Source organism: Xiphophorus maculatus, chromosome 16, assembly GCF_002775205.1.
Source record: "Xiphophorus maculatus strain JP 163 A chromosome 16, X_maculatus-5.0-male, whole genome shotgun sequence".
Classification (NCBI taxonomy): domain Eukaryota; kingdom Metazoa; phylum Chordata; class Actinopteri; order Cyprinodontiformes; family Poeciliidae; genus Xiphophorus; species Xiphophorus maculatus.
The window spans coordinates 23264606-23289838 of record NC_036458.1 but is presented as its reverse complement, the minus strand read 5'-3'; the positions used below and the strand labels follow the sequence as shown (position 1 = coordinate 23289838).

The following is a 25233-nucleotide window of genomic DNA, read 5'->3' as shown; positions in this document are numbered from 1 at the left end:
GCTTTTGGCACAAACCAGGAGGATTACTCCAGCTACGTCATGAACGGGATCATCAAATGGGGCGACCCCGTTACCCACGTCCTGGATGACGGAGAGCTGCTTGTCCAGCAGACCAAGAACAGTGACCGCACTCCTCTGGTGGCCGTACTCCTGGAGGGTAGACAAGCTGTTCAACCAAAGCCTTCCAAAGCAACAAGACTCGGATAGTAAAGTGTACCACTTGTGCTTATGCTCACAGGTCCACCCCACAGTGGGAAGACGGCCCTGGCAGCGAAGATTGCAGAGGACTCCCAGTTCCCCTTCATTAAGATCTGCTCTCCAGACAAGATGATTGGAAACTCCGAGATCTCCAAATGCCAGGCTATCAAAAAGGCAAGTCCTGCAGACAGTGTGTGGCTTCATAGAGAAACAATCATGCGTTTATATTCACCTTTCACCTTCTCTGCCTGTCCCAGGTTTTCGATGATGCATACAAGTCCCAGCTCAGCTGTGTGGTGGTGGATGACATCGAGCGCCTGCTGGACTACGTGCCTATTGGTCCTCGTTTCTCCAACCTTGTGCTGCAGGCTCTGCTGGTGCTGCTTAAAAAACCTCCACCCAAGGCGAGAGATCTTCTGAAGCCTGCAGACATTCATGTTGAACACTGAAAAATACACTCAAAATAATCCTCAGTTATCAGCAGTAAAACTTGACCTCACCGTATTAAATCATGCAAATCAGATTTTTATTTAAACAATAAAAACAAACTATTGCTTTACTTCCAGTTCACAATTAAGTAAAACTTAAGACATGATTTTATTTGTTCTTCTGTTTCTAGAACATAACGAAATTGTGGTAGTAGATCAATAAATAATGTCTTAATCAGTCGTCAGGGTGCAGTGTTGGTCGATCAGCCAGATCCCAATAAAGTGCAACAATAGTTTATGGTTGAAATGAAGTTTGACAAAATTGCAGAGCTGAAACAATTAATCCCATTAATCGTGATGAATCGGCTATTGAAATAATCGTCAACTAATTTAGTTATCGATTAATCGTTAAGTACAGACTCGGAAAAGGTCAACTGCTGAAAGAACAACCTACTCAGTAATTAAAACAAAACTGTACAAAAAGTAGTTTAAGTTGGTATTAAAGATTAAAAAAAAAACTTTGTCTATTCAGAACTACTCAAGTGACGTTTCTGGCTTCACCTGTTTTCCTTTTGGTATCCATTAATTAATCAGTTAATCCGAAAATTACCAACAACATTGAGATTATTAACTTTTGCTGTTATGTCAAACAGAGATGGACGAGATTTTCACATGTTGGTGTCAGAAGTATTTTTTTGCTACATGTGATGCAATATACACTAAAGAAATGCTGTCATTGCATTTTAGGCAATAAAAATGCCTAAAATGCATTTATTTTCTTTTAAAAGGAAATTAATTATTTACTTGTATTTTTAAATGCATTTCTAATATTGTATAAAACAAGCATAAGCACATAAATAAAAATAATTCTGTAGAATGGGCCATTTTTAAAACTCTGATTAATTTATTAATCATCAGAATAATCTATAGCACAATCACTAAGACGTAGTTGTTCATAGCCCTAAAAAAAGTAGGGCCCTTAGGACCCTAGAAAGGGTGCCTTTAAGACAGGGTGCCAGGATACATTTTCAGAAATTCTTATTTTTTAATTATCATGTATTTTCAAAATAATGTGTTTGTTTTCTGACTGCGTATTCATTTTCTAAGTGTAAAAAACAAACAAACGTTGCCCAGTACAGGGATCAGTCTAGCATGAATCTGACATAGAGAAAAATGTACCTTTGTTGTGGTTTTCTTATCTTTTCTTTTACCTCTATTTTTTTTTTCAATCTTAATTAACATCATCTTATTACCATCAAGAGCTACTTTGCATGAAAATATGAGCAGGTGTCATTCAGCCTGGAACATGAATCCAGGGTTTTATCCTGCGGTGCAATCAGAGACGGATGAAACGGCGTCATGTGTTGGTTGTTCAGGGCCGGAAGCTGCTCATCATCGGCACCACCAGCAGGAAGGACGTCCTGCAGGAGATGGAGATGCTGGACGCCTTCAGCACCACCATCCACGTCCCCAACATCTCCACTGGGGAGCAGCTGGTGGACGCCTTAGAGGTACAGCACAGAAAGAAAGATCCTGAAGGGTCCAAACTTTCTCGATGATGAATAAAAATGCTTATTTTAGGTTCTTCGCTCAAAGGGACAAAGCCAGTTTTGACATCTTCCTTATTTTTTTGAACCCAGATCTCAAGCTACTGGAAGAATGTTTCTCATGTCTTCAGTGTTGTTATGAGTACATATCTTTCTCCCTGTGGGTGGAGGGTTGGAGCGTGACACTGATCTTCTCCATAAATCTCCTTTCGGGTCTCGCAGCTGCTCGGAAGCTTCACGGATAAAGAGCGAGCCAGCATCGGCCAGCAGCTCCGAGGGAAGCGGGTCTGGATCGGCATCAAGAAGCTGCTGGTGCTCATAGAGATGTCGCTGCAGGTACGAAACCTCAGGTCACGGGCAGAAAGTCGAATAAGACCTAACAGCGTTTGAAGTCAGGAAGAGCAGTGTTTCTACAAGTTCTTAAAAAATTCAAATTGTTTTCAATTTCAAAAACAGATTTTTAATACTGAATATTAAATGAAGTTTAGTTATGTCTTACATGTTCAACCAGATGCTTCTTTTCATCATTAAATAATTGACTTTTGAATAATGTTCTGGTAATAATGTTTCTAATCTGAGACCTAGGGAATCATATTTTGTAATGTATTTTAATGTGACTGCGGTTCTTCTAGCACCCATTGGTTATGTTTCATGCTGTTTCTCAACCCTTTTCTCTCTCCTTTTGCCTACCTCTTAATCTGCAGATGGATCCAGATTACAGAGTGATCAAATTCATGACTCTGCTTAGAGACGAGGGAGCGTAAGTATAATCACTATTTTAAAACAAGCCTCCATCAGCTGACGAACTCATCCTGTGTCGTTGTCGTCCTCCTTCCTTTAAAGAAGGGGTGTCCAAGGTGTGGCACGGGGGCCGTTTGCGGCCCTCTAATGGATTTGGGGCGACCTCAATTCTAAAATTGAGCAAATCTGACCTGAAATCACAGATGGTTGATCCAGATGGACACTTTTTCATCTGTTAAGGCATCATTTTTTTTCTGACTGCTATTTTTTTAAATTAGGTGTAAAAAGTGGATTTCTGTTTCTTACCAAAGTTTTTGTGTTAATCTGAATTTTGGAGTAACAAAACTCACAGTTACTGACCTGCTTTTATTCAAAATCAAACCTTACATCCCAAATAAGAAAACATAGAAACAGTGAGCTTGTGTTTTACTAGACCTTATTTTTATGTTTTGTTTCTTTAACGATTTACTGATTCGTTATCTAAAAAAATCCAACTAGGTTGTTAATATCAATAAATGTTTTGTTTTTTGGTTCGTTATTGAGTAGATCAAATGAAAAAAGGCACAAAAGGTTTTAAAAATTATTTAAAATATTACATTTTTGTGGCCTCTTGTGCTTTCAAACTTTTGTCAAAACATTCGGACACTCCTGTTTGACGTGTCTCTTTTCATTTCCTTAGTTTGCGCTCAGTTAAACCCTAAATGAGTATTTATTGCTTCATAACAAATCCAGCAGTCAGTGATTTGGACTGAACACTAACTAACCTCAGTGACTTTATTTTGCAATCACCAGGTTGAATGAAGGCGATCAAATCCGAATTTAAGCTGTCAGTCGCTCTTTCCTGGTAAGACCAACAGCTAGATCTAGAGCTAGTAGATTCTGTAGTTGGCTAGTTAGAGTAGTGTTTAGACGTTATACCTTTTACTGAAGGACTGAGTTGTACTTCGATCACAAAGTAACTGAAGTCAGAAAACCAGCTGATGTGAGAATCATTAGCCCGTTGCTAGCATCATTTAAGTTGGGCATTCCATAAACTTCCATTCTTTTTTGTGATAAGTATATATGTTAATTTATACTTAACATAAATATTATGTTAAGATAGCCACATTGCTATGGATATTTTACCAAATAAACATTTTCTGTTGTTTGCACTGCTTCCTACGTAATAGCTTTCAGAACAGAGGTGTACTGGAGGGTGATTGACAGCGCTAAGACCCTCCTCCTGACTGATTGGTTGTTTCTGACAGTATGTGATGGGAAAACACATAATGCTGCCCCTTTAAGAACGATGTTGCAATGCACACTGGATTTTGATGATGAAGTTATTCTTCTTTTGAGCCGTTTGTCTTTCCCGTCTCTTCCCAACATCTCATTTATGCACGTATTTTCACCGAAACATGCTGAAAGGTGTCGGTGGGCTTCTCTGAACTTGCAGAACAAACAAAACAAACCTCGCCTTCTTTTTCCAATGTCTTCCTTTCTGTAGTGATCGCAGCTTGTAAGAGCAGAGGGAGCAAGTGGAGCTGAGGAGACTTCCCCTTTCTGCAAAACCATAAACATGAACCAACGTGACAGGAGAAAACTGATCCCTGGTCTAACTCCTCTCCCCCTCCGCATGTCCAACCCAGAAGGCGTCTCCGTGTCTCCTTCCCTCACGCTCACCGACGTCACTAACGGCACTTATATCAACATGTTGCAGCCAACTATTGGAAATTGTAATGTGAAAATCTGTTCTCTGTAAAGGAACTTGCAATAGATGATTGTGGAGAAAATAATAAAGTGTTGTTTTGTGCATTGTGCGTAAAAAAAAAAAAAAAAGCTACGGAAAAAAAGGAGTAGGCAGTGTTTTTAGCTCTACTCTGTTGTATCTGTTGCCTCCTTCTCGTCCCTCTGACGGTAGTTATTGTCATGCGTCCTGACGAGCCGCTAAAAACGCAACTCCGACTCTAGTACTGAGGCCGTCTGGCTGCTGAGGTGTGAATACATGAGAGGCTTTTAGTGATTTAGCTGTGGCTGTACAAAGACGCTGTTTCATGTGTAAATGTAATCCCTTTAAAGACACAGTATGACATTGTTCTGTAAATAGTATATATAGAGAGAGGGAGGAAAAAAACAGTATATGAACAGATGATGGATATTTCCTAGTGTATCAGTATGATCTTCCGTGCTGTGGAGATGTTGATTTGATTTTAGTGTAGAAATAAAATCACGTAACGGATCGTCGGCCGCTCCGTCTGTACGCAGTGCTGTTCAGTTCATTGTGGGGAACCCCATGCTGCATGTGTATGGTGTGTGTATGAATGGTTGACTAAGGTTTATTCAAATGCAATTGTATGTGTGTGTGAAATAATTGTGTGCCCCCTGAAAAAAGACAGCTGGCTATCATTTTGTATTTTTTGTTGCTTAAGCCGTGTGTTCAGTGCTCAACAAAGAAAAGAAAAAATCCAAACTTACTGTTCTGTTCAGACCATTGGCGGTGTGTGTGTGTGTGTGTGTGTGTATGTGTGTGTAAATAAATGTTAATGTGCAGATGTATTATTGCAATAAAAAACACATATGCACAGCAAAACAGACCAACGGTGTGTTGTGTGTCTGGCTTCTTTTGTTGATGAACATGATGAAATGATAGACAGACAAATGTTCTTCTCCAAGCGCTCACAACAAGCTGCAAGCTGAGTTTCTTAAAGTTCAACATGTATGAAAAGTGCCCAAAAATGAACACCTTGACCCAAAATGGCCGACTTCCTGTTGGGCGTAGGCCATACCTCCAAGAGAGTTTTTCTCTTGTTTCACGGAGTGGTACCGATGTACCACATTTCAGCTATGCACAATTTATCTGTGGCCCTTCCTCACGTCAGGGGGCGCTGTAGAGCCATTGGCCACGGTCATTTTTAAATCCACTGAAATATTCAAATTTCATACAGGGGACAATTTGGGGTAAAGATTAATGAGTTTTTGTAGCTCAAATGGTGCTGACAGCACAAAACTACCAGCGGCTTTTAATTTACAGACTAACACAACCTCAGGAAATACAAAATACATTTTTAAACTGATTGTTTCATTCATTAGGGAACAAAAAGGTTTTCTAACCTCAACTCATTTGGAAAAATTATCTCCATTCTCATTAAAGGGGCAGTATTGTGCAAAATTTACTTTTTTAGCTTTACGTCATGTTATAATGTTATTTCCTTGTTTAAAAAAACATACCTAGAGTGTTGCTTTGATTATTTTGTGCATGTTTGATAAATCTTTTAGTCTCCCATGGCAACCATTCAGCTGTGCAAAACACCTGGGTGGAGCTACGTAGCTCCGCCTTTGAGACGCCGCTCCTTCTTGAAGCTGCAGTTTCCAAGCTTCGGCGCTTCTGCCTCACAGAACAGGCCTCCCTCATAACTCCTCCACTCAGCTCCTTCAGACTAGCCAGCAGCAATTAGCAAACACCTGTTGGAACAGAGAATCTGCCGAGCTCATTAAAGCAGCTACTTCACAGTGAAGCGCTGGTGAAAACATTGTTAAACAGTTAATAGAGGAGCCATGTTGTGATGACTTCCTGAAAGCAGAGTTTCAGAAAGAGCAGAAGTTTTTAAAGAGACAGGGGCCCAATTTCAAGACATTAAATTACAAACTCAAATTTCTTTTAAATCATATTTGATATGAATAGAATTTTTATGAGAGCTGAAGATTACTTAGCATAATGATTTTACAAGACACACATTTAAGAATGTGGTTTAAATTAATGCCATTTCATACAATCCACTGTAACTCATTCCAAATTTTTGCTCCTGTTGTCCCTGTAAGCATCATGTGTGTGTCTGATCCTCTCTAACATCACGAGACCCTCTGAAGGAAATGTTTTCAGCAATTTAGACGACAAAACTCACAATTTATTGTAATAATGAAGAGAAAAAAAATGTCAAATGTCTCTGGAATAAAGTTAGAGAAGCAGAACGAAAGCCAGTGGTTCTAATCTAGATCTAAAAATTTCAAAACAGCAAACCCTCTAAGTTGATGTTCAGTTTCTTCATGGCATCACAATAAAGACAACAGAAGCGAGTTCATTTCACTTCGATATCAACTGAAGAATGTGTGTTCTGCAGATCAATGGAAGAAAATCAGAACATCCAAATACATCAATACACATATTAAAGCAAAAATGATTGAACCCCAGAGAAGATGAGATTTTCTGGTGGAGAAATATTTCATAAAAGAATGAAAGAAAACATCAGCAGAGATCATTAATGGTTCCTGGAACATAGAGACTGAGAAGAACTACATTTAAAGCAGAGAAATAAAGAACAGAACAGCAGAACCATGAAGCCTGATCAGTGATCAGAGAGAAGAGAGGAAATCTAGTTGGGTTTAATGAACTCTGCAGAGGATCCAGACCCAAAATAATTCCACACCCTAACTCCAGCCAGTAGTGGCTGAGTGAATGTGGTCTGGACTCTGTGGAGGAGAGTCATGGTTTCAGAGACGCTGTAGAAGGACAGAAGACCTGCTGTGTGATCCAGGTAAACTCCTAGTCTGGAGGAAACTGGACCTGAGATGGAGGTCCAGATGTTGTTGTGACCAAATCTAGAAACACTACAATCTAAAGCCCAAGATTTGTCATTATATCCAAATTCACATTCATTGTCACTTCCTGCTCTGCTGATATTCTTGTATGCGACTGATACAGAAACATAAATTTTCCACTCCACCTCCCAGTAACAACGTCCAGTCAGACTCTCTCTACTCAGAACTTGGGATCTATTAGTGAATCTGTCTGGATGATTAGAATAAGACTGACGATCTTTCATCCATGTCACCTTCCTTTTTCCCTCTGATAGAACCAGCCGTGTGTTTGCTGTGTTTGGATCCAGTGTAATTTCACATGAATATTTCAAGAACTCAGCTCTGGTCTTTGGTTCTGGTTCTGACAGCAGAACATCCACCTCAGTGACCATCAGTGAGATGTTTGTCCATGAGTTTCTCAGGATGTCCTGTAGTTTCTCTCTGAGCTCTGACACAGCTGCTGTCACGTCCTCAAAGTGTCTCAGAGGACGGATGTTGATGCTGGATGAGTGTGTAGACTCACTGAGTGCTGGCAGTGAGGGGTAGTTGAGGAGAAACTGGTTGTGATCCTCTGTGTGTGAGAGCTGCTCCAGCTCAGCGTCTTTCCTCTTCAGCTCAGTGATCTCCTGCTCCAGCTTCTCCTGAACATCTTTGACTCGACTCACTTCAGTTTCCTGCTGGGATCTGATCTGCTGCTTCACCTCAGAGCTTCTTTTCTGGAGGAGACGGATCAGCTGGGTGAAGATCTTCTCACTGTCCTCCACTGTTTTATCAGCAGAGCGACTGATGGCCTCCACCTCCTGTTGAAGCAGCTTCACATCTTCCTCTCTGTCCTGGATTCTCTGTTGGATGTTTCCTCGTCTCTCCTCCAGCTCTCTCTGCCTCTCAGTCCTTTCTGTTGCAGCTGACACTGTGTCATGACCTTTATGTTCATCAACAGAGCAGAGATAACAGATAAACTTCTGATCAGTACGACAGAACATCTTCATCACCTCATCATGACGAGAGCAGATGTTCTCCTGCAGGTTCTTGGTCGGCTCCACCAGCTTGTGTTTCTTAAATGCAGCTGAATCATAATGAGGTTGAAGGTGTTTCTCACAGTAAGAGGCCAGACAGACTAAACAGGACTTGATGGCTTTCAGTTTTCTTCCTGTGCAGAAATCACAGGCCACATCTACAGGTCCAGCATAGCAGTGGTCAGCAGCAGCAGCAGCAGCAGCTTGGAGTCCAGTCTTCTTCAGCTGTTCCACTAGAGCTGCTAGCATGGTGTTCTTCTTTAGCACAGGCCTCAGTGTGAATGTCTCCCTGCACTGAGGGCAGCTGTGGATTCCCTTCTGATCCTCTTCATCCCACTGGGTTTTAATACACTTCATACAGTAGCTGTGTCCACAGGGAATCGCCACCGGATCCTTCAGTAGATCCAGACAGATGGAACAGGAGAAAGTTTCTGGGTCCAGCTGATTCTGCTCCATTTCTGCTCTCTGTCACAGCGACTGTGTGAGTTTCATTTCCTGAAAACAGAAACTGGGTTGAGCTTTGAGCTGTGAGTCACATGTCAGAGCAGAGAGGCAGCAGCCAATCAGCTTTCACCTTCAGCAGACGTTGGATCCACCCAGATTGAAGGCGTGTTTGAGCAGGAAGAAGAGAGATATATGAGGCTTAGAGAGAAAGACTGGAAGATGATGAACTGAATGAGTGGAAGAAGAAGAGAGTCTGGTTGTTCTGTTTTAATTTGTAATGGAGCAACAGCAGTAAGTAATGAAGAAGAAAAAAACAACAATAGTAAACATAATATTAGTGAAAAGTAGAGAAAATGTAGAGTAGCAACCGTATTAAAAATGAGGAAATAATAAAACAAGAACAAGGTAATGTCATTAGTATTTATTTTTCAATAGTAGAGTTTAGACCTTCCTTGAGGAAAGTCAAATATGTTATATGGTGATAAGTGAACTTAGTGAATATTCAAAGTTAATCTTCTTTGATTTGTATAATAAAGTATGGAAATGTGAAACATTACCTTAAAGATGGATAGAGACTGCAGTAGTACCAATACCAAAACCCAGAAAAGATTGCTTAAAGCCTGAGTAGTTATCTGCTATGAAACAAGATAATCATGTTTTCACTAACACAACATGCCATTTTTAATGTACTTTATACATTGTTCAATTTATTTCCTCTAAAGTTTTTATATTGACACTTAATGTTTATATGCTGTGATTGCTTGAAACAATCTTGTTTTATAAAGCTGATTCTGATTTGAAAGTTATATTCAGATATAGTTTTTATATATTTTAGCTCGCCTTCCAACAAACCAATCAGTGGAGTAAGTCATAGCTTTTCACTGTGGTCACTTTTGACGTTAAACACAGCAGGTCATTAGCTACTAACAGTGTAGAGTTGAATGTCATGAAAAGAGCTCGTTTGGTTGGACTGTTTATTATGTAACCTCCATGGCGGCAGTGTTCCTGTCTTGCCAGTAGAGGGTGCTGCAGAGCCTAGCGACGTATCGTCCCCGCTTCCAGCTGACCCGCATTCACCAGCGCTATACAGACGCGGGACAGCACCCGAGCGCGGCGAACTAGTCAACAACACCGTGGAGTTTCCTCCCCCACGTACACCGTGACCGTGAAATTCCGGCAGTCCCGGGATGGCAGGTCGCTGCTGTCGCCTCTTTTCGCTCTTGACAGCGCGCTGACAGAGGAAGCAGTCTCCCCCAGGAGCTTCAGGCGAACCGGCTGCAGCTGACCGGAATTACACTGTAGCGTTCACTTGTTTCTCTTTTCTTTAATTTGCCGCTCCCGGTGACATGTTTTATGTCGACTCTGCTTGAGGTGCTTTTCTATCCGGAGTGGACAACACCGCTACAAAGTGAAACAGAGAAAGAGAGAGAGAGGCGCCTCGCAGTCAGTCACGGCGGTGCAAGGTGAGTGGTGTCCTCACGTCAACCCCCCGGCCTGCTCACTGTACTCTGGCCGCAGATTAACGCGGACTATGTCGGCTTTCTGTAAAACGTCAACGTTCACTTTAATCTCCGTCGAGACTTTTGTGGCTGTCATTATGCTGCGTTACCTGACAGCCGGAGCCACAAACTTGCTAACCTACATTCTCCGTTAATGGGTCAGGGCAGTGACGTTAGGGGCACGTTGCCAGCATATAGACCGGGAGGAATGCGGATGTTTCTGGGTGTTCTGTTCGCGCTCGTGGGCTTTCTTCTATGTCGCAAGAGCTCACGTAGTTTAGCGCCAACACATCCAACTGGTTGCTCTTGAAAAGCTACTGGAGACTCGATAGGGAACGTTTCTGGTTCAAAGCAGCGGCGATACCAAAGGGGGACGAGAGGGGGCGGGATATCCACCTCTGTTAGTTTGCTGACCACCTCACTGCTGCCTGGGTGGTTAATATTAATCAAAAAATATTTAACCTTGGAATATTTTTTTATCTTTTATGCTTGAAAGATTGAGATTAGCAAAAAAAAAGTTTTTATTTTTTATTGGCTCTAGTGGCCTTTATTTGACAGGAAAGAGGGAAGACATGCGGCAAAGGTCGCCAGGCCGGGATTCAAACCCGCAACAGCCGTGTCGAGGACTAAGGCCTCTATATGTGGGTTGTGCTTAACCCCTGCGCCACCACAACACACCCATGAATAGCACATTTAACAACAAAGAAACTTGTCTGTGGGACATAACTCCAATTTATTACATTTCCGAATTATGGACTCCGTCCGCTCCCCAATCTGTTTGAGAAGCTGGAATATCTGTTAAGTTACAACCTTAACAGATGCGCTATTAGTTGGAGTTTGCAAAGCAAACAATCGAGGAGTGCCATTCATTATCACTAGTCATTAATTAGCTTTGCCCTCAAGAGCAGAGATAAGGAGGATTGTAAATTATTAACTTCTATGATACTGTCAAGACAGATTCTATCACATATTAATGCATATTAAGGCATATTTGGTGTTTGAACTATTGAAATAAGCATATGTATTTGTTTTGAGAGCTCAAGTAATTGTGACTTTCAGCTATCTGTGGGTGGTTGTGGTTCCTGACCACAGTGAAGAGACAAACAGCATGCTATGCTAGTTGTAAGAATTTGTTCCTATAAAAGTGTTTGCTATTTTCTCCACATTTTGTTCAATAAGGGCATCAAGAAACATAGGCATTAGCTAATTAGAAGATATGATTAAATGTCATTATTGTGTTTAGCTTAATGATATGAATCTCTCTTTTTTTAAGTAAGTTGAATCCTAAAGAAGCTTATTTCAACAATATCTTATCAGGGCCATTCTAAATAGAGGGAAAAGAAGAGGAGTACATTTACGGCAAAAAAATCTGAGATTTTGAGGTTCATCTCAAAAATATTCTGGAAAAAAAACTTTTCAAAAGTCAAAAATTTTCGACTTTCTGAACTTTTCAGAGTTTCAAAACTGGAACATTTTTAACTATTGAAATTCTGGAATTTCCAAGTTTTTTTTCTAGAAAATTTCTGAGATTAATCTCAAAATGCCTGAGCACGTTTTACGACTTTTCAAACGTAGAAATTTCCATGTTTGTTTTCTCTCTAGAAAATGTCTGAGATTAATTTTAATCAGAGATTTTTTATGGAAATTTACTTCTCCTTTTTTCTTTTCTATGTATCATGTCCCTAAAATTAGATTAGATTGTTTTTCAAGAACAATATTTGTGCTTGTGGCACTGTGAATACTGTGCCATGCAGTCGCTGTCCTGAAAGACTATTTATTAGCTAAAAATTTTTTTTAATCACAATCCTTATCATTATCCCAAAAGCACCGCAAAATATCACACTAAAATTCCATGTCTACAACACAAACTCACTTTGTTAAATCATCAATTAAATGTTATTGATCATATTTTTTTAAAATTTTTGTAAAGTTCGTTTTAGATTCTGAGCTGTATACATAATTTATGAAAATAGAGTGGCAGTAGTGTGATGATCTGGGCCTGCTTTGCTCTTCAGGACCTGGATGATGAAGAATAGAGCTATGAAATGTGAAGTTTTGTTTCTTCTGAAACATTTAAGTGTGATAAAGAGGCATTAACTGTAAAAAACAAACAAACATGCCTTTGCTTAGAAACAACAGACATTGTTCCTGCAGGTTTTGCTCATGTAGTGTTACACTTGCTTATATTCAAGCTGGGGAGTTTTAAAGGAGTGTAGCTCTTGTTGGGTTGTGTAGTTTTAATAGTGAGTTTTGAACTGGAACCCATAAACGTTTCTGTTTCAATCTGCACACACAATGTCGACACAATACCTGGATCTAGTGGTTTGTTGGAGTTGTCTGTAGCAGGCCGTTAACAGGCCGCTAGCAGGATGTTAGCGTGCATCTCGCCTGGTCTGCTGTCAAACCACATTTCATCCGTCAGCACGTCTCCCAGCAGGCTCTGGGACACAGCGATGGCGCTGGAACAAGGACCACTTCAGCTGACTAGAGCAGGTCATTTTCACGATAAACAAAATCAGCCGGCAGGTCGCACACAAAGAGCCGCCGATGGTCTCTGAGACTCTATGGAAAGCTGGAAGTGCCATTGCTAATATCTCTTAAAACTCCTGGAAAGCGAGTGCTTTCACACACCGCTTGGGAGAGATTTTCTATTTTCCATCATTCTTACAAAATTTCTCATTTGGAGCACATGCAGTGTCTTGTGGAAGTATTCATAGCTCTTGAACCTGCTCGTATTTCGTCATGTTGCGACTGAGGGTACACCGATTGCAATTCCGACTGTGGCTGATACAGAGTTTTCTTTTGGTCTGAAAAGTTGCTAAGTTTGCAATATTTTTGGCTATTGTTATGAGTTCAGTCGGGTCAGTGAGTCAGTCATCTCTCAGAGCAAAAGGAGACAGTGGCTGATTTTCAGTCCTGTGCAGAAGTAGATAAGATCGGTTTCACATGCAAGTATCGGCCAATCACCAGTTTTTCATTAGTTAAGAAAATTGGTGCTGATCCATCAGTGAAACTCTGCATTTTTATGTGATGTAGCAACAAGCTACCTTCTTAATGTTTAGCATTGAGATGCTGTTTTAGTCTTGAAAGGCTTCACTGATAGGCTATTTCCTTTTTTAAATGGTAAATGGACTGAACTTATATAGCGCTTTTCCAATCATTCTGACCACTCAAAGCGCTTTACACTAGAGTCACTTTACAGTGTCTGAGTCACTTTCACCCATTCATACTCACAAACGCACACAGATTTATACACTGATATGCAGATCAGTAGGTAATTGGGGTTAAAGTGCCTTGCCCAGGAGCACATCAGCAGAAGGAAGCTGGAATCAAACCCGCGACCTTCTGATCAGAAGATGACTACTCTACCCTCAGTCACCCCCATTCACAACTTGAACACATCAATAGTTTTTTCCAGCATCCAATCAGATCAGCTTTTGAAGCAAAAATATGTCCTTCATCACTAGTTCTTCTGCCTCTTTGTGGAGTGCATGATGCCTGGATGCTGTTTTATGGGAGCAGACCCTCGTTCACCAGGGTCTGCTATGAAACATTACAACAGGAAACAAACTGCTGTGGAGTGAATAAGACCATCAACTGATTCTCCTTTCATTTCAGTCACACAGAAAAAAAAGAATTCATTTTCAGCACTATTTCTGACTTCTTTAAGCAAACTCTCAGTGTGACTTTGCGTGGTCCGCTTCAGCACCGGACAGCTCCTGAAAGCGGCACACCTCAGGGAGCTGACTCACATATCCAACACGTTGTTAGGAAGAATATTAGGACAATCACTGTAGCGCATCAATAATATGTCTGCAGTTTGATGGATTCTGATAGTGATGTATGAATTTAGTGTCTGAGTTGTTAAAACTCACAGAAGGAAGTGAGGACAATCTTTAATGGTGAAAACAAACAAAAAAGCATCTGTAATAAAACAATACTTTAAAAAAAAAAGCTTTTCCAAGCTTTTTTCTCACTAGACCCTTTTTTTCTCTAATTTTAAGACATTCTTATGGTAAAATCATGTCTTTATTCTGCTAATATTAAGACTTGGTCCTCATTGTTTGGCAAAAATTCTTGTAGCCTGGCACTAATACTCTGCTGCACAACTCTCAGAATGGATGAATGAAATCAAAATATTTGTGACAATATTTCCTGTCATTTGTATTTTTGTTTTTAGACGAGAACGTGAGAAAAAAATGGATTACAATTGGATCTGGTATGAAAAAAATCATAGATTTTATTTCTAACCCATATTGCCCATCCCTAATTTATTGTGATGGCAATCTTTTCCCCCAAAGTCTCAGAGCCCCTCGATTAGGTATTATAACTAGGTATTATATGCAGCAGCGTTTATTACATTATTTGAGCAAAAGTTCCAAACAGTGCAGATAAATGTTTCCACCATACAGAACTAACCAGAAACATATTTAAAAGTGAACCTTGAGTGAATCAATGATGGATGTACGCACGTGGAAACATAGCATCCATGTGACGTTGTCTCACGTAGACCAACCTACGACCTGCCAGCAGCCAGACATGACCTCCTCTCCTGTCCTCCCCCCCCTCTTTTCCCCTGAGGCTAAAAGCTGCCCTCTCCCTCTGCCCCTGCTGCATGTTTCTATATGTGTGTGTGAGGTTACATAAGCAGAGCGGCGAGGCCCCCGGGGTCCCACTGTCTGCTTCCCTCATCCACATGTAGACAGACTCACTGATCTGATGAACTGTCCTCATTTTGTTTGTAGCGTTAGCAAACGCCACAGAAGGCCGACAGACGTTTTTGGGGTTTTTTTTTCCAATTCAACATCATTATTAGCTGTAGCATCCCGGCTAGCGGCTAGTTAAATTAGCGGTCGCTACGTAATGTGGCCTGGTTATGGTTCCAGATACTATCGAGCTCCGTTGCAGCAGAGCTGCTCTCATTCAGCAGCAGTAGTTGTATCTCTGCTGTTCAGTCTTTTTGTCTCCTTCAGTGTTCACAAACTGCTGTATTTATCAGTGTTTCCTTGTGTGTGCCAGACAAACGGAGCGTGATTACACAAGCCTGAGAGCTAAAATAAACACGCCGCCGCCGAGGCGAAAAGTCGTGAAGATGAAAATAGATGCAACAATAAGGTGCAGACCTGGTTGGGTTAGGGCAGTCTGTATTAGAAACACCAGCCAGTCTGTAGAGTGACTTACAGTATATTGTATTACTATTGACTTTTTGACTTAGGCGAATGAAATGGTGACTTTATGAGTAGGCTTGTTACAATAAACTATAAAATCAGTTGTTGATTTGATCATTAAAATAAGCGCAATAATTAATTTGCATGATTTATTATTTTTTTCTCTTTTCTCTCTTTCTTTCTACCAAAACTGCTCTCCAGTCTGGTGTTTTGTTTACAGAGACTTCATAGTTAATTTTATGTGTTGTTTTGTGTTGCTTTGTTTATTTATTTTCGATATTTAAAATGTTCGATGTTAACTGTTCATTAGAACGTCAAATTCATTGAGATTTCGGAATATGTCGTTGCATTATTATGCCATTACTATCATACTACTTGAAAACAACATTATCGTGGATCCCAATAACTTCCGGGACAATTTGTCGTCCAGCAAAATGTGTTATCATGACAGTCATATATATCAGAATGGCAACATGAAAAATAGCAATAAATTAATTATCCAATTTTCTTTTCAAATAAATAGCTTTTTTTATTAGAATTGTTTTTAAAAATAGTAGATCAATATGAAAACAGACCACTATAAGTTTTTTTTAAACACTTGGAGGGAAAAAAAAGTCAATTTTTGCTGCTCACCAGTTTTAAGATTTAAAAACAACAAAAAGTCAACAAAAACACAAAAACCGTACATCAACAAAAGTGTCGGTATGACGAGGGAAGTGTAGAAATGATGAGTGAAATGTCAGTATCCTTCATGATATATCAACTTTAGTCTCAATGTTTGGAATTCAGTCACAAAATAGAATTTCAACTTTTTTCTTCAACATTAAAATGTACTTGAAATCTTATTTTCTTGTTCTTGGTATTTCAACTTTAATCTAAATCGGAAACTTTTAAGTGAGCCCAACATTTCTCCGTAAGTTTGAAGGCTTGAAGCTCAGGAGCAAAGTACAGTGAGGAAGCAACGGGCTTTATGGGAGTTTTGCTGCAGGAGGGACTGGTGCACCAAACTGAGTGGAATCATGAGGGAAAAAAGTTATGTGGAAATATGGAAGTGACATCAGTGAGTTCGGGCGAAAAATTGTCTTCTTAGCCACAATCATAAAACCAAATTATTGTGAGAAGCTCAAGTTACACAATTTAAAAGGAAATTAAATCAAACTTTAAGGAAATCTACAGTTTTATCAGATTTAGTTGATGACAGTGAAAGGAAAACGTCTTTGTTTTTTTTGTTTTTAATGTACATAAACATCTGGTTCCAATTTCATATTGTAGATTATTTAGCCCTCAAAGATTGCATCTTTAATTACAACTAAGAATTAAAAAAGATGATTTTACCAAGAAGGTATAAAAAAATCCAAAGACTGAGACTCATGATTCAGCTGCCCATAATTTAAACCTCACCTTCTTGATCACCTTTTGTTCCTCTGCTGAGGTTTTGCATTTGAAAAAATAAATAAATAAATAAACAGAAGCAGAGAGTCTACTGTGGTTGACAGCACACAGTTAAGTGTTTATGACATCCAAATAATCTCTTTACAGCCATAAACAGGTCTTTGTCTTATCTGTAAACACAAAATATCCACCTACTTTTAATCTTCATTGCCCTTCTAAACCATTTATCTTTTTTATTCTGTCTATTCTTCATATTCTTATCTGATGGTTATGCATCTGTTTTGATGTCTCTGGACAATCTGTCCATCTTTTTGTTTTCCTGTCTCTTGTTATCTGGGCTCATCCATCCATCCATCCATCCATCTTCTTCCGCTTATCCGAGGTCGGGTCGCGGGGGTAGCAGCTTCAGAAGGGAGGCCCAGACTTCCCTCTCCCCAGCCACTTCTTCTAGCTCCTCCGGGGGAATCCCGAGGCGTTCCCAGGCCAGCCGAGAGACATAGTCCCTCCAGCGTGTCCTGGGTCTTCCCCGGGGCCTCCTCCCGGTGGGACGTGCCCGGAACACCTCACCAGGGAGGCGTCCAGGAGGCATCCTGACCAGATGCCCGAGCCACCTCAACTGGCTCCTCTCGATGTGAAGGAGCAGCGGCTCTACTCTGAGTCCCTCCCGGATGACTGAGCTTCTCACCCTATCTCTAAGGGAGAGCCCAGCCACCCTACGGAGAAAACCCATTTCGGCCGCTTGTATCCGCGATCTCGTTCTTTCGGTCATGACCCAAAGCTCATGACCATAGATGAGGGTGGGAACGTAGATCGACCGGTAAATCGAGAGCTTCGCTTTTTGGCTCAGCTCTCTCTTCACCACGACGGACCGGTACAGCGCCCGCTTGACAGCAGACGCTGCGCCAATCCGCCTGTCGATCTCCCGCTCCCTTCTTCCCCCATTCGTGAACAAGATCCCGAGATACTTAAACTCCTCCACTTGGGGCAGGACACCCCCCCTGACCCGGAGGAGGCACACTACCTTTTTCCGGCTCAAGACCATGGCCTCGGATTTGGAGGCACTGATCCCCATCCCGGCCGCTTCACACTCGGCTGCGAACCGCTCCAGCGAGAGCTGCAGATCACGATCTGATGAAGCCAAAAGGACCACATCGTCTGCGAAAAGCAGAGATGAGATCCTAAGGCCACCAAATCGGACCCCCTCAACACCTTGGCTGCGCCTAGAAATTCTGTCCATGAAAGTGATGAACAGAATCGGTGACAAAGGGCAGCCCTGGCGGAGTCCAACTCTCACCGGAAACGAGCCCGACTTACTGCCGGCAATGCGGACCAGACTCTGACACCGGTCATACAGGGACCTGACAGCCCGTATCAAAGGGCCCGGTACCCCATACTCCCGGAGAACCCCCCACAGGGCTCCCCGAGGGACACGGTCGAACGCCTTCTCCAAGTCCACAAAACACATGTAGACTGGTTGGGCGAACTCCCATGCACCCTCCAGGACCCTGCCGAGGGTGTAGAGCTGGTCCAGTGTTCCACGACCAGGACGAAAACCACACTGCTCTTCCTGGATCCGAGGTTCGACTATCCGACGGACCCTCCTCTCCAGGACCCCTGAATAGACCTTGCCAGGGAGGCTTAAGAGTGTGACCCCTCTATAATTGGAGCACACCCTCCGGTCCCCCTTTTTGAACAGGGGGACCACCACCCCAGTCTGCCAATCCAGGGGAACTGCCCCCGATGTCCATGCGACATTGCAGAGTCGCGTCAACCAACACAACCCCACAACATCCAGAGCCTTAAGGAACTCCGGGCGGATCTCATCCACCCCCGGGGCCCTGCCACCGAGGAGCTTTTTAACCACCTCGGTGACCTCGTCCCCAGAGATTGGAGAGCCCAACCCAGAGTCCCCAGGCTCCGCTTCCTCAGTGGAAGGCATGTTGGTGGGATTGAGGAGGTCTTCGAAGTACTCCGCCCACCGGCCCACAACGTCCCGAGTAGAGGTCAGCAGCACACCATCCCCACTATAAACAGTGTTGGTGCTGCACCGCTTCCCCCCCCTGAGACGCCGGATGGTGGACCAGAATCGCCTGGGCTCAGTGGCTGGTTATTATGCAACAGCCTTCCAGGTTATGGAGGACTGAACCTGCCAAAATGGGTAGAAGATATACAAATATATATATATGACTTGATAAAGTAATTAATGTTCCAGACATTGCATCCAAAAAAAGAATAAAAAATGTTTCCAATCTATCTTATACCATGTGAATAAGTTCATAAGTTATTTGCTGAGCATTTTCAACAGTATACATTTTTGATTCATTTTATTTATTAAACAAAAAATTTATCCAAACCAACCTGGGTCTTTTTTGGGGGGTCTATGTGCAAATAAAATTTCCCCTTTGATTTTCTGAACTACTTAGACACCGTTCTTCTAATGTCTAGCCATGGCTCATTGGTTTATTTTATATTATTTATTGTTTCAGCATAATTTTACCCTACATTCATTTTACTTAAGGAACTATTTCTTTCTTTCTGTTCCTCATTATGCTAACAAAATGCTGACTCGTAACACATGAACATGAAATCTGTTGATCAATGTTCCAGTTGTTATGAATCAGGCGCTTAAAGGAGATCAGTGTTTTCAGTGTTTCACAGTTTTCTAGAAGTTTGTTACAGATTTGTGACACATAGAAGCTGAATGCTGCTTCTCCATATTTGGTTCTGGTTCTGAAGATGTAGAGCAGAACCAGAACCAGAAGAGCTGAGAGGTCTGGAAGGTTGATACAACGACAACAAGTCCTTAATGTATTGTGGCGCTAAGTGGTTCATTTATAATCAGTGATGTCAGTAACGCGTTACGCCGGACCACATTTTTCAGTAATGAGTAATCTAACACGTTGCTATTTCAAATCCAATAGTCAGACTACAGTTACTTATCGAAATCACTTTGCGTTATTGTCCATAAAACACACACAAATTACTTAATTTTTTTTTTGTACTGTTGTGACCATTAAACAATCTCTCCTTCAGTTCAACCATGTAAGTGGAGACACATTGTTGATGTAATCATTATAAAATAACTTGCAATTAAGTATTGGCAAAGATCAATTTAATTTTCACAGGTGGCAGAGCGTTGTTGTTAGCAGCTGCTAAAAGAAACTAAAAAAAGTTACTTTTAATGTAACTTAGTTACTTTCCAAATCAAGTAATCGGTAATCTGAGTTACTTTTTCAAGGAGTAATTGGTAATCCGATTAAAGTTACTTTTTCAAAGTAACTGTGCCGTCACTGTTTATAACCCACAACAGTATTTTAAAGTCTTTTTTCTGAGCTACAGGGACTGTAAGAGGACACAAGCTGCTTTAAAGTTCAAGTTAACATTTGTAGGTGTCATGGCAATCAGAGACTGCTCTGGTCGGATGAAATCAAAATTGAGTTTTTACTTGTGCACAAATCTACGGGGTTACATGGTTGCGGCTGCATCATGCTGTGGGACTGCTTTTCTTCAGCAGGGACAGGGAAGATGGGTGGAGCCAAATACATTGGCATTTGGTTTTAACTTGTCTGAAGTTGCAGCGAGTCGTAATCACTGTGTGAAACTGACTAGAGCTGAGATGCAGTGAGATTAACCGGGCAGTTTACTCTTTGGGTGTGTTCCCACAACTGTGGGTGTACAAATACAGATGGGTGATAACAGGATTACACCACAGCAACTTTGCATACTAAGCAAGTCCGACAGCTTCTATTGCACAATAAAGTCTTTGCATTTGTTTGACATTTCATACATGTACCTGCTCTCTATCTGACTCAATGTGTATTTGCATTCTGTTTTGTGTTTCATTATGTATCAAGTTTCTAAAGTCCTGCCGTTGCTTCACTTTGAACTACTGAAATTACTGTGAGCCTTTTACAAGGTTGTTCTAAAGATAAAGGGAAATATATGTTATGGTAATTATTTCAATGCTTCTTTGCCACAACCAGATGTTTCAGATCATCATAGAAATTTAGACATATAATACAAGACCATGTTTTGAGATTTCTGAATATGGCACCTTGCCTGCTGGTGCAGGAATACAAAAATGACTGAATAAAAAAATTAGATGGCGTTAGAAAAAAATAGATGTTGGGAGACTCTTTAGCCTACCAAAGCTTCATCCATACCAAGGATTTCCTTCTTTTGAATCTTGCTGGTGTTAATGTGTTACGCCCCCTTAGGTCTAGGGGTCCAGGGGCGGTAACATAAAATGTGTCCAGAGATAAAAGTGGAATGAAAGAATGATTTATTACAAAAGAAGGTTTTCACAGAACCAAAACACAATGCAACTTAAGCCAATTAAACAAAAGTAAAGAACCAACAAATTCAGAAATCACCGAGTGCAAATTAAATAAGATGTGCAAACACATCAGTCTAAAGTAACTCAAAACAACCAAAAAGAAAGAACAAAGGGGAGCACCAAAAACCTCCCAAACACAAGCCTCTAGCTTGTTCAAGAGTTTATCTAAAGCAGATTCACTACTTAACAAAAGAAGCAAGAACAAAATTGTCCAAACAGTCACCAAACACGGAAGGTGGGGGTCAGCTGTACACAACCTCTTCCTGCTAGCTGCCCCACTGGAGGAATGAACGCGGACGTCTTTTATATGATGCAGGTGGGTCTCATCAACATCCGATTGGCTTTGCTGCTCCAATGGGGTGGCTGCTCTCCTGCAGCTCCTAGGCAGCCAATCAGAAAGCTGTGCCCGCACAGCTGATCCTGCATAATAGAAAAAAACAAAGCCTGCACAGCCTCAAGAGGCCAGGGGCCGTAACATAATGTTATTGCCATTTGTTGGACAAGGGGATGTATTCCAACATTTTTAACTTGAATCCCATTGACCAAATTAACATTAAGTTAGGTTAGGGTGTGCCAGATTGGGGTTAGAGTACTATAAGCACTACAACTCTTGCAAACTATTACCATATTCTGAAATATTACATAAATAACCCATCTGTTTCTTTGAAGCTGTTCTGATTATTTCCTTGTTTTATCTTCCACAGGTGGACATCCTGAGACAACCGATCAGTTCTAGTCAAAAGGCAGAGCTGTGTATCAAGTCTTTATCCTCAATGGACCCAGACAAATGCAGCTGCAAATTCTAAAAACTGACAGTAGCACCTTTTTTTTTTTTTTTTTACCTCCAACGATCATCCCACAATCTTGCCAGAGAAAACTCTTGTGCTCTCTATCTCACAGGACTCTAGAAGTATTCTCTATTTTACTCAGGTCTTTTCTCCCAATGCCTACCTCCTCCACTAAAACACTGAACTCAGAGACAACCTGTTTTACCTTCTAAACTCTTCAAACTGATGAAGAGCATTGACTTAAGACCTCAAACTTCCTGTCGTCTATAAGCTACAAAACAGCCACACTGATCACTGATAGCCTGGTCCAGTGGAAATTATTCAAACTGGAAGACGGACAATAGCTACTTCAGCCTCATATCGTCCACTTGTTGAATCTGGCCAAGGCTATATACCTCTGTTATTATTTCCTGGAAGACATTTGTGTGCAGAAAACACAAGGCGACAATCATTGACGGAATTGATCCAGCAGACAGGAGTTAATATCCAAGCAAGATGCAAGCTACAAAGTAGGGAAGCAGCACTGGTGTCTTCCATTTGCTTTGGGGAGAAAAATATAACCAGGGAGAAAAGCTGAGTACTGCCTTGGAGAAAACATAACTTCATGTTTCCCCGCACAAAAGCCAGACTATCTAAGCTATCTAAATACACCAGCAAAAAACTCAGGGGGCTTTCAGTGAGCTTATTTTTACACCTAAAGCCTCCAAGCAGCAGAAGAAGGTCTTGAAAACTTCACCAGCTGTTTCTGTGCTGCAATCGAGACACAAAGAAACTTCCTGGGAGTTCAAATGCAAATAATCTTCACAGGTGGCAGGAGAGGCACAGAAGAACTGAGCAAGTGAAGAAGGATGTAATGGTGAGTTGTATTCTCTTATTTTTTCTTGCCGTGTATGTTGTGTATTTGAACATGAGAAAATGAAGTCCTGTCAAGTCTGTAACGTGTTACATGCGCGTTGGAAAAAACGGGGTTGCGGAATATAGATTTGTGATGTGGCAGAACAGTTTCCATGTGTTAGATTAAAAAGGATGTTTGTTTAGTCATTTCAAACTTAAGACTTTACTTAAATTTGAGGAAAACTAACTTGGGAACATCTCTGTGAGATCCAAAAAATCCATGACAATCTTTGCTTTGACACTGCAATGTGTCAAACGAACCAAACCCCTTGAAAAATATATTTAAGGGCGTGCCATGGTGGTGTAGCGGTTAGCGCGACCCATGTTAGGAGGCCTTGAGTCCTCGACTAGGCGGTCGCGGGTTCGACTCCCAGGCCCTGCGACGTTTGACGCATGTCTTCCTCCCTCTCCTTCCCCCTTTCCTGTCAGCCTACTTTCATATAAGGGACACTAGAGCCCAGAAAAAGACCCCATGGAGGGGCACAAAAAAAGAAAAATATATTTACTCTCTTGCCTGTAGTGGCGCTGTACCAAGAACTGCTGAAGAAAATGACTCTGAAGACACTGAGCACAAATTACTTCTTCACAGAACGTAAACTATGCGCTATGGTACGCTTCCTCCAAGTGGAGAGGTCAGAGTTCACTTTTTTGGTCCAGACTTTCTAGGCAAACAAACAAGTACAATTAATGTCCGAACAGGATTGGTGTGTGCGAACCCTAATAATACCAACCTGACATGAAGATGAAGTTGAACATGATTGTATCTGTTTTAACAAGCATTACCTGTTATTTAAACCAATGATTTCTAAGAAGGCCAGTGGTACTAGTACACCTGTTGGCAGGCACCTAAGTTTGGCTCATTATATGTACAGTCTCTCTGTACTTTATTCCTCTATAGAAATTTGGAACATAAAAAACATCTCAGAATGGAGGAATGTATGTAGGGTTTGTATTTTTTATTTTTTTGTGCTGCTGTTTTGTGGGCTAGTTGAATATATGGAATTTCGATACATAAAGTATTTCTATATCTCTATGTGGTTTATAACTTTAAACAACTAAGAAACAAAAAAAAACTCTTCATCAGATTATGAAATGACTATGCAGTATGTGGTTCTATTGGCTTTTTATGCTCACGGATGAAAACAATCTTTTTCTCATTTATTATTTCATTACCTTTTTATCTCTAGCTGGCATTTAAATGTCATTCGAGACGTTTTACGATACAGAGCTGAAGCAGATGTCAAACTCTGCTGTCAATAACTGAAATGAAAATATTCTAATGCCAAAAAAGACCAAATTTACTCCAGCTACAGTGGTTTAGACATCAGTACATAATAAAACTGATCAAGTCTTTATTAGATTCAAAAGTTCTCCAAGTCTACCTCCAGAAGTCAACAACTGGTTCATTTATTTAACAAAGATGAAACAGAAAAGCTTTTTGTGAAAAACTAAGTACACCCCATGATTCAATAGCTTGAGTAACTTGAATTAATCCATTTCTACATGATTTCAGTCATTCCAATCAGTATGGAAAAAAGTTTGAAATTTTGATTTCCTGATGACACATTTGACTCCATGATACCTTAGTTTGTACAACAAATCTTAGGGGCCTGGAAGGTTTTGAGTACCCTGAAAGCAAAGGAAGCCCAGATCATAACCCCTCCACCACCATGCAGGGAAGATAACAAAGCTGTGCCGCATAACATGGCCAGGAATGATCTGTCAAAAGAAGGTGTCTCAGTAACATTCTGGTTTATCCAAACACAACTTTTCAAAGGTAACATGCTAACTTAACCCCCAGATCGTCAGGGGCCCCATAAATGCTGAAATTTTAACACAGACCATAGAAGTTGAATTTTAGCAGAATGACAATGCTATTAAATCTGATTTAATGATTTCAGCACAGACAAACAAAAAATATTAAATTTGTTTAGCACTTAAATTTAAGATTTTAATTAATTGGCAAGTTTACTTTGTAAAAAAAAAAAAAATAAATCTTCACGTTCTCTGAATTTAATCTTTGTGTTTGAGTTTAGTTTGCCCACAAATACATAGTGGTGGTGATGCTGTTAACAGGAAGAGGGGCCATTAAGTCATATTCTGCCCAAGACCCTGTACAACCTTGGCCCAGCCCTGCTGCACTATTTTGATTTGCTGATTGTGATTGGTTGATATTTATTTACGCGAATTCAAGGAATACTCCGGATGAAAAAGATGTGTCTGTGATT

General features: G+C 40.9%; 3 protein-coding genes across 4 annotated transcripts in view; 2 read left to right on the top strand and 1 right to left on the bottom strand.

Annotated features, from left to right (window-relative positions):
• nsf (N-ethylmaleimide sensitive factor, vesicle fusing ATPase) overlaps positions 1–5323 on the top strand; it is a 33092-nt gene extending 27769 nt beyond the window's left edge. The window contains exons 14-20 of the mRNA XM_005811809.2: positions 1–157; positions 239–372; positions 456–602; positions 2003–2137; positions 2396–2509; positions 2878–2933; positions 4401–5323. Of these exons, the coding sequence (XP_005811866.1) occupies positions 1–157; positions 239–372; positions 456–602; positions 2003–2137; positions 2396–2509; positions 2878–2933; positions 4401–4416 (759 nt within the window). The 3' untranslated portion in view covers positions 4417–5323. The remainder of the gene's footprint in view (positions 158–238; positions 373–455; positions 603–2002; positions 2138–2395; positions 2510–2877; positions 2934–4400) is intronic.
• A 1273-nt stretch (positions 5324–6596) lies between these two features.
• LOC102224521 (tripartite motif-containing protein 16-like) lies at positions 6597–8960 on the bottom strand. Its single transcript, XM_023349319.1, has one exon. The coding sequence runs from the start codon at positions 8938–8940 to the stop codon at positions 7264–7266; it is 1677 nt and encodes a 558-aa protein (XP_023205087.1). The 5' UTR covers positions 8941–8960; the 3' UTR covers positions 6597–7263.
• Positions 8961–9974: 1014 nt separating this feature from the next.
• LOC102223755 (thyroid hormone receptor alpha) overlaps positions 9975–25233 on the top strand; it is a 68127-nt gene continuing 52868 nt past the window's right edge. Inside the window, exons 1-2 of one of the 2 annotated variants that reach the window (XM_023349323.1) lie at positions 9975–10391; positions 22028–22967. The gene's annotated coding sequence lies outside the window, so the exon portion shown is untranslated. The remainder of the gene's footprint in view (positions 10392–22027; positions 22968–25233) is intronic. The other variant, XM_023349320.1, reaches the window with a different exon arrangement.

Excerpts from the sequence above, each read along its gene's own strand:
- LOC102224521 (XM_023349319.1), bottom strand. The coding sequence starts at position 8,940 with ATGGAGCAGAATCAGCTGGACCCAGAAACTTTCTCCTGTTCCATCTGT.